The sequence below is a fragment of the Leucoraja erinacea genome, unplaced genomic scaffold (genome assembly GCF_028641065.1).
Source record: "Leucoraja erinacea ecotype New England unplaced genomic scaffold, Leri_hhj_1 Leri_1108S, whole genome shotgun sequence".
NCBI classification, from domain to species: domain Eukaryota; kingdom Metazoa; phylum Chordata; class Chondrichthyes; order Rajiformes; family Rajidae; genus Leucoraja; species Leucoraja erinaceus.
In genome coordinates, this window is record NW_026575350.1 from 22,754 (window position 1) to 32,500 (window position 9,747).

Here is a 9,747-nt window from a genome sequence, read left to right on the forward strand (position 1 = left end):
TCTCTTTCTCTCCTCCCACGCCCGCTCTTTCTCTCTCCGTGCCCCCTCTTCCATTCTCTCCTCTCTTTTCCCCCGTCTGTCTCCCCCTCTCTCTTTCTCTCTCTCTTCCCCTTACTCTCCTATCTCTATCTCCCTCTCCACCATCCCAATATCTCTCTCTTGTCCCTCTCTTTGACCCCTCCCCCTCTCTCTCTCTCTGTCTGTCTCTCCTTCTCTCTCCCTCTCTCTCTTTCTCTCTCTCTCACTTCCCTCCCCCTCTCTCTTTCTCTCCCCCTCCCTCTCTTCTTCTCTCACTCCCTCTATCTCTCTCTCCTCTCCATTCCCCCTCCCTCTCATTGTCCCTGTCTCTCTCCCCTCCTGCTCTCTCTCTCTCTCTCCCTGCTCACCTCTTCCTCTCTCTCCCCTCCCTCTGCCTTCCCCTCCCTCACTCTCTCCCCCTCTCCCTCTCTCTCCCCCACCCACTCTTCCTGTTTACACCCAACAAACAGCTAACAATGGCCTCTTTCCTTAGTCATCGTTAAGTTATTTTGCATGTCTTTCAGTCATTGTTCTTTATCTTTCTATATCATCACCTTCATCTCTCGATTCCTTTATCTCTGACCAGTCTGAAGAAGGGTCTCGGCCTCAATTCAACTTTAATGTCATGGAGTATTGCGTACAGTTTGGTCCCAAATCTGAGGAAGGACATTATTGCCATAGAGGGAGTGCAGAGACGGTTCACCAGACTGATTCCTGGGATGTCAGGACTGTCTTATGAAGAAAGACTGGATAGACTTGGTTTATACTCTCTAGAATTTAGGAGATTGAGGGGGATCTTATAGAAACTTACAAAATTCTTAAGGGGGTGGACAGGCTAGATACAGGAAGATTGTTCCCGATGTTGGGGAAGTCCAGGACAAGGGGGTCACAGCTTAAGGATAAGGGGGAAATCCTTTAAAACCGAGGTGAGAAGAACTTTTTTTTCACACAGAGAGTGGTGAATCTCTGGAACTCTCTGCCACAGAGGGTAGTTGAGGCCAGTTCATTGGCTATATTTAAGAGGGAGTTAGATGTGGCTAAGGGGATCAGGGGGTATGGAGAGAAGGCAGGTACGGGATACTGAGTTGGATGATCAGCCACGATCATATTGAATGGCGGTGCAGGCTCGAAGGGCCGAATGACCTCTACTCCTGCACCTATTTTCTATGTTTCTATGTCATGGCACAAATACAAGTATGAGTACAACGAAATGCAGTTTTGCGTCAGTCCGTAGTAGTTGTACATAAAGAAATAAAAAAATAGAAAGAGAGAAGATACAGGATAATCAAAAAACACAGAATAATTAAACAATGGGGACGGAGGAACCGGAGAAATCTATCGGCGGGACTCCGAGTTCAGCAGTGTGATTGTGTTGTTGTAGAAGCTGTTCCTCATCCTACTAGTACGTGACCTGAGGCTCCTGTACCGCCTCCCTGATGGGAGGAGGGCAAACAGTCCATGGTTGGGGTGGGGAGGGGTCTTTGATGATCTTCCCAGCCCGTCTCGGACACCGTTTTCGGTGGAGGGCATCCATGGCAGGGAGCGGGGCACCGATGATGTGCTGCGCGGTTTTCACCACCCGTTGTAGTGCCTTCCTGTCCGCAGCAGTGCAACTGCTGTACCATACCGTGAAGCAGGTGGTCAGGATGCTCCCGATGGTGCAGCGGGATATGTTGGTCAGGATCCGGGGGGACAGGTGGACTTTCTTGAGCCTCCTCAGGAAGTAAAGGCACTGCTGTGCCTTTTTGATCAGCTTGGAGGTGTTGAGGCCTGGCCTACAGGGAGGAGGTCCAGCACTTAGCAGCATGGTGCGCTGACAACAACCTGGCCCTTAACTCCAAGAAGACCAAGGAGCTCATTGTAGACTTCAGGAAGTCCAGAGGCGGCACGCACACCCCCATCCACATTAACGAGACGGAGGTGGAACGTGTTTCCAGCTTCAGGTTCCTGGGGGTCAACATCTCCGATGACCTCTCTTGGACCCACAATACCTCTACTCTGATCAAGAAGGCTCATCAGCGTCTCTTCTTCCTGAGGAGACTGAAGAAGGTCCATCTGTCTCCTCAGGTCCTGGTGAACTTCTACCGCTGCACCATCGAGAGCATCCTTATCAACTACATCACAGAATGGTATGGCAACTGCTCTGTCTCCGACCGGAAGGCATTGCAGAGGGTGGTGAAAATTGCCCAACGCATCACCGGTTCCACGCTCCCCTCCATTGAGTCTGTCCAAAGCAAGCGCTGTCTGCGGAGGGCGCTCAGCATCGCCAAGGACTGCTCTCACCCCAACCATGGACTGTTTACCCTCCTACCATCCGGGAGGCGCTACAGGTCTCTCCGTTGCCGAACCAGCAGGTCGAGGAACAGCTTCTTCCCGGCGGCTGTCACTCTACTCAACAACGTACCTCGGTGACTGCCAATCACCACCCCCCCCCCCGGACACTTATTATTTTTATTCAAATCGTTTGCTATGTCGCTCTTCCAGGGAGATGCTAAATGCATTTTGTTGTCTCTGTACTGTACACTGACAATGACAATTAAAATTGAATCTGAATCTGAATCTGAGGGACCAGGACAAATCCTCCGAGATATGTACTCTGAGGAATTTATAGCTGGAGACGCGCTCCACCTCAGTCCCGTTTATATGGATGGGGGTATGACTGCCTCCTCTGGTCTGCCTGAAGTCAACAATAATCTCCTTCGTCTTCTTGGAGTTGAGGACGAGGTTATTGTTGTCACACCAGGTGGTCAGGTGCTGGATCTCCTCCCTGTAGGCTGACTCATCGTTGTCGCTGATCAGTCCTACTACCGTGGTATCGTCGGCAAACTTAATAATGGCGTTGGATCCGTACTTTGGGACGCATTTCACGACCCTTCCCACTAGTGGAAACATCCTCTCCACATCTACCCTATCCAAGCTGGAGTATTGCGTGCAACCTGGAGTATTGCGTGCAGTTTTGGTCTCCAAATCTGAGGAAGGACATTATTGCCATAGAGGGAGTGCAGAGAAGGTTCACCAGACTGATTCCTGGGATGGCAGGACTGTCTTATGAAGAAAGACTGGATAGACTTGGTTTATACTCTCTAGAATTTAGGAGATTGAGAGGGGATCTTATAGAAACTTACAAAATTCTTAAGGGGTTGAACAGGCTAGATGCAGGAAGATTGTTCCCGATGTTGGGGAAGTCCAGGACAAGGGGTCACAGCTTAAGGATAAGGGGGAAATCCTTTAAAACCGAGATGAGGAGAACTTTTTTCACACAGAGAGTGGTGAATCTCTGGAACTCTCTGCCACAGAGGGTAGTTGAGGCCACAGTTCATTGGCTATATTTAAGAGGGAGTTAGATGTGGCCCTTGTGGCCAAGGGGATCAGAGGGTATGGAGAGAAGGCAGGTACGGGATACTGAGTTGGATGATCAGCCATGATCATATTAAATGGCGGTGCAGGCTCGAAGGGCCGAATGGCCTTTACTCCTGCACCTAATTTCTATGTTTCTATGTTTCTAAGCCTTTCACTAATCTGGAACACAGAGTGCTGGAGTAACTCAGCATGTCAGGCAGCATCCCTGGAGAACATGGATAGATGACGTTTCGGGTCAGGGCCCTAGTGTGTAGGGAGCGGATGAGAAAGTGGTATAACTGGTGATCGCTGGTCGGCACGTACTTGGTGGGCCGAAGGGCCTATTTCCACGCTGTATCTCTAAACGACACAGGTCATATTTTTCTTTTGATGCAGGCAAAACAGAAGAGAAAAGAATAATAAATATATTGAACGACATAACATTGATGAAGGCCAGTCTAGTTTATTGTCACGTGAGCTGAGATACAGTGAGAAGCTTTTATTGCGAGCTAACCAGTCAGCGGAAAGACAACACATCATTACAATCGAATCGTTCACAGTGTACAGATATATGATAAGTGAATAATGTTTAGTGCAAGGTGTAGTCCGATCAAGGATAGTCCGAGGGTCCCCGATGAGGTAGATAGTATTTCAGGACCTTCGGCCCATCAGGTCCGTGCCAACCAGCGATCCCTCCACACTAGTTATTAGTTTAGTTTAGAGATACAGCGCGGAAACAGGCCCTTCGGCCCACCGAGTCTGCGCCGACCATTATCTAAATGGTGGCCGATTGGGAAAGGGGGAGATGCAGCGAGACCTGGGTGTCATGGTACACCAGTCATTGAAGGTAGGCATGCAGGTGCAGCAGGCAGTGAAGAAAGCGAATGGTATGTTAGCTTTCATTGCAAAAGGATTTGAGTATAGGAGCAGGGAGGTTCTACTGCAGTTGTACAGGGTCTTGGTGAGACCACACCTGGAGTATTGCGTACAGTTTTGGTCTCCAAATCTGAGGAAGGACATTATTGCCATAGAGGGAGTGCAGAGACGGTTCACCAGACTGATTCCTGGGATGTCAGGACTGTCTTATGAAGAAAGACTGGATAGACTTGGTTTATACTCTCTAGAATTTAGGAGATTGAGAGGGGATCTTATAGAAACTTACAAAATTCTTAATGGGTTGGACAGGCTAGATGCAGGAAGATTGTTCCCGATGTTGGGGAAGTCCAGGACAAGGGGTCACAGCTTAAGGATAAGGGGGAAATCCTTTAAAACCGAGATGAGAAGAACTTTTTTCACACAGAGAGTGGTGAATCTCTGGAATTCTCTGCCACAGAGGGTAGTTGAGGCCACACAGTTCATTGGCTATATTTAAGAGGGAGTTAGATGTGGCCCTTGTGGCTAAGGGGATCAGGGGGTATGGAGAGAAGGCAGGTACGGGATACTGAGTTGGATGATCAGCCATGATCATATTGAATGGCGGTGCTGGTGCAGGCTCGAAGGGCCGAATGGCCTCTACTCCTGCACCTAATTTCTATGTTTCTATGTTTCTATGACCAGCGATCCCCGCACACCAACACTACCCTACACACACTGGGGACAATTTTTACATTTACATCAAGCCAATTAACCTACAAACCTGCACGTCTTTGGAGTGTGGGAGGAAACCGAAGATCTCGGAGAAAACCCACGAGGTCTCGGGGAGAAGGTATTCGGGATCAAACCTGGGTCTCCGGGGCTGCAAGAGCTGTAAGTCAGCAGTTCTATCCGCTGCGCTGCCCATTTGATTAAACAAGAGTAGCGGGCAGGTTAATGTGTTGCGTTCAGAGGACAGGCACGGGTGCCGTAGAAACCTGAGGGGCAATCTTTTCACTCAGAGGGTGTACGAAATCATGAGAGGAATAGATCGGGTAGAGTCTCTTGCCCAGAGTAGGGGAATCGAGGACCAGAGGACACAGGTTTAGCGGTGCTGGCTCGAAGGGCCGAATGGCCTCCTCCTGCACCTGTCCCACTTAGGAAACCTGAACGGAAACCTCTGGAGACTTTGCGCCCCACCCAAGGTTTCCGTGCGGTTCCCGGAGGTTGCCGGAGGTTGCAGGTAGTGGAAGCAGGTCGGAAGACTGTCAAAAACCTCCGGGAACCTCACGGAAACCTCGGGTGGGGCGCAAAGTCTCCAGAGGTTTCCGTTCAGGTTTCAGGGGCATTAAGGTGAGAGGGGTAAAATTTAATAGGAATCTGAGGGGTGACCTTTTCACACAGAGGGTGGTGGGTGTATGGAACGAGCTTCCGGAGGAGGCAGGGACTATTGCAATGTTTAAGAAGCAGTTAGACAGGTACATGGATCGGACAGGTTTGGAGGGATATTGACTAAACGCGGGCAGGTGGGACATGTTGGCCGGTGTGGGAATATTGGGCCAAAGGGCCTGTTTCCACGCTGTATCACTCTATGACTAGTGTAGCTGGGACATGTTGGCCAGTATGCGCAAGTTGGGCCGAAGGTCCTGTTTCCACGCTGTGGGAGTCAATGACTGTGAATCGAGTTTGGTCACTAGCATTACCATCGGTTAGTACTGGTAGTGTGGGTTGTTTATTCCAATGTGCCTCGTATCTCGGACGAGTTGCATGCTCTGTGTGATATCGGCAATGTCGATGGAACTGATTTCGCTCACATTCCCACTCCCCTTCAATCCTCGCCTCCTGTTTACACAAAAAGAAAACAAAAGGCACTTAGGACGTCTGCGGAGGAAGGGACACAAGTTCGCACAAATCACAGGGGTAGAATTCGGCCATTCGGCTCATCGAGTCTACTCCGCCATTCAATCATGGCTGATCTCTGCCTCCTAATCCCATTCTCCTGCCTTCTCCCCATAACCCTTGACACCCGTCCTAATCAAGAATCTATCTATCTAACAAAATTCTTAAGGGGTTGGACAGGCTAGATGCAGGAAGATTGTTCCCGATGTTGGGGAAGTCCAGAACAAGGGGCCACCGAGTAGAGGCCATTCGGCCCTTCGAGCCTGCACCGCCATTCAATAGGATCATGGCTGATCATCCAACTCAGTATCCCGTACCTGCCTCCTCTCCATACCCCCTGATCCCTTTAGCCACAAGGGCCACATCTAACTCCCTCTTAAATGTAGCCAATGAACTGTGGCCTCAACTACCCTCTGTGGCAGAGAATTCCACAGATTCACCACTCTCTGTGTGAAAAAAGTTTTCCACATCTCGGTCCTAAAAGATTTCCCCCTTATCCTTAAACTGTAACTCCTAGTTCTGGACTTCCCCAACGTCGGGAACAATCTTCCTGCATCAAGCCTGTCCAACCCCTTAAGAATATTGTAAGCTTCTATAAGATCTTCTAAATTCTAGCGAGTACAAGCCGAGTCTATCCAGTCTTTCTTCATATGAAAGTCCTGCCATCCCAGGAATCAGTCTGGTGAACCTTCTCTGTACTCCCTCTATGGCAAGAATGTCTTTCCTCAGATTAGGAGACCAAAACTGTACGCAATACTCCAGGTGTGGTCTCACCAAGACCCTGTACAACTGCACAGTAGAACCTCCCTGCTCCTATACTCAAATCCTCTATGGCAAGAATGTCTTTCCTCAGATTTGGAGACCAAAACTGTACGCAATACTCCAGGTGTGGTCTCACCAAGACCCTGTACAACTGCAGTAGAACCTCCCTGCTCCGAGACTCAAATCCTTTTGCTATGAATGCTAACATAGCATTGGCTTTCTTCACTGCCTGCTGCACCTGCATGCCTACTTTCAATGACTGGTGTACCATGACACCCAGGTCTCGCTGCATCTCCCCCTTTCCCAATCGGCCACCTGTAACGTTACCTGTAGCACAGGCAGGAAATGATCGCCCCTACGATGATGAGGAACAAAATGGCCGCCACAACTCCAATGACGATGACGACTGTCACATCTAGGGAAGAGAAGAAAAAAAATTTGAGGAACGACACCTCGTATTTCGCTTCTCTATCGAGAGATATGGAACAAATGAATGAAAAAGGTAGGCATTAGGTAGTTGGTTCAGAATGCTGCTGCTCGTCTTTTAACAGGGACTCGAAAGAGGGAGCACATATCGCAAATTCTGGCCTCCCTACACTGGCTCCCGGTGCACTTTCGAGTTCATTTTAAGATACTGTTATTTGTTTTTAAATCTCTGAATGGGCTCGCCCCGCCTTACCTCTCTGAGCTGCTCCACCCATACGCTCCTGCCCGGTCCCTCAGGTCAGCTGGTCAGCTGCTCCTGGAGGTACCGAGGTCTAGTCGGAGGCTCAGAGGGGATAGAGCCTTCTCTGTTGCTGCTCCGGCACTCTGGAACACCCTGCCGTTGCACATCAGACAGGCCCCCTCACTGTCCATCTTCAAATCCAGTGTTAAAACACATTTGTACTCCCTGGCTTTTGACCATGCCTGAGGCTTTGCTTCTGTTTTTGGTGTTTTCGATGTTTCTTTATTTTACATGTCTTTTGCTACTATTTCTTTTGATTGTTATTTTTGGTGTGTATTAACTTTTTTTTTTTGTCAATGATTAGTGATGTACAGCACTTTGTTGCAGCTATGTTTGTTTTTAAAGTGCTCTATAAATAAAATTATTATTATTATTATTATTATTATTAAAAGTAAACGCTGATCTATTGTTAGCCGTGGGCTGGGTGAAAACGAGTTAAGAATAAGCAGAGTTACGGGCCTGTCGCACTTGGGCGTCATTTGCGCCTTATTTACGTGTCACAACGCACGTGATGGCGTACATTACGCGCGCACGGTGGCGTAGGCAGTGACGAGTGGTCGCGCGTAGCGCCCCAGGAATTTGGGATTCACGAAATCTTCACCTGCGTGCCGCGCAAAATGACATCCAAATGGGACAGGCCCTTTTCTGTCAATCTTCGAGCGCAAACCAGCTTCTGCAGTTCCATCCCACACATCAAGCCGAAATCTTAGGCAGAAGACTTACCCTCACAGTTTTCGCCTCTATACAAGGGACGACACAAACATTTAATTCCATCTCCAGTCTCTTCGCAAACGCCGTAATTTTGACAAGGATTGCTGTTACAATTCAGTCCTATTGAGAGACAAATCAACAGCTATTAAATAACTCAATGATACATATAGAAACATAGAAAATAGGTGCAGGAGTAGAGGCCATTCGGCCCTTCGAGCCTGCACCGCCATTCATAGAAACATAGAAACATAGAAATTAGGTGCAGGAGTAGAGGCCATTCGGCCCTTCGAGCCTGCACCACCATTCATAGAAACATAGAAACATAGAAATTAGGTGCAGGAGTAGAGGTCATTCGGCCCTTCGAGCCTGCACCGCCATTCAATATGATCATGGCTGATCATCCAACTCAGTATCCCGTACCTGCCTTCTCTCCATACCCTCTGATCCCCTTAGCCACAAGGGCCACATCTAACTCCCTCTTAAATATAGCCAATGAACTGTGGCCTCGACTATCCTCTGCGGCAGAGAATTCCACAGATTCACCACTCTCTGTGTGAAAAAAGATCTTCTCATCTCGGTTTTAAAGGATTTCCCCCTCACCCTTAAGCTGTGACCCCTTGTCCTGGACTTCCCCAACATCGGGAACAATCTTCCTGCATCTAGCCTGTCCAACCCCTTAAGAATTTTGTAAGTTTCTATAAGATCCCCTCTCAATCTCCTAAATTCTAGAGAGTATAAACCAAGTCTATCCAGTCTTTCTTCATAAGACTGTCCTGACATCCCAGGAATCAGTCTGGTGAACCTTCTCTGCACTCCCTCTATGGCAATAATGTCCTTCCTCAGATTTGGACCCCTCAGATTCCTATAAAATCTTTCCCCTGTTTCCTCGATGATCTTCATAAATTCATAAGTGATAGGAGCAGAATTAGGCCATTCGGCCCATCAAGTCTACTCCGCCATTCAATCACGGCTGATCTATCTCTCCCTCCCAACCCCATTCTCCTGCCTTCTCCCCATAACCCCTGACACCTGCATGCTGCTGCACCCGCTGAGTTCCTCCAGCATTTTTGAGCACCTCCGATTTTCCAGCATCTGCAGTTCCTTCTTAATCATCTTTCTATCTCTGCCTTAAAAATATCCACTGACTTGTGGCCTCCACACTTCTGTGGCAAAGAATTCCACAGATTCACCACCAAAGAAATCCCTCCTCATCTCCTTTGTAAAGGTACCTCCTTTAATTCTGAGGCTGTGTTCCTGATGTTGGGGGAGTCCAGAACCAGGGGCCACACACACACACAGTTTAAGAATAAGGGGTCGGCCATTTTGGACCGAGATGAGGAAAAACCTTTCCACCCAGAGAGTCGTGAATCTGTGGAATTCTCTGCCACAGAAGGCAGTGGAGGCCGGTTCACTGGATGTTTTCAAGAGAAAGAGTTAGA

At 48.7% G+C, this 9,747-nt stretch overlaps 1 protein-coding gene across 1 annotated transcript in view; it reads right to left on the reverse strand.

The window, feature by feature from the left end:
• Window positions 1-3,782: 3,782 nt before the first annotated feature.
• The window catches only part of LOC129715302 (zonadhesin-like), a gene marked incomplete at its 5' end in the record, with an annotated part of 25,854 nt that continues 19,889 nt past the window's right edge, over window positions 3,783-9,747 (reverse strand). The window contains 3 exons of the mRNA XM_055665163.1: window positions 3,783-6,051; window positions 7,198-7,285; window positions 8,321-8,428. Of these exons, the coding sequence (XP_055521138.1) occupies window positions 5,919-6,051; window positions 7,198-7,285; window positions 8,321-8,428 (329 nt within the window). The remainder of the gene's footprint in view (window positions 6,052-7,197; window positions 7,286-8,320; window positions 8,429-9,747) is intronic.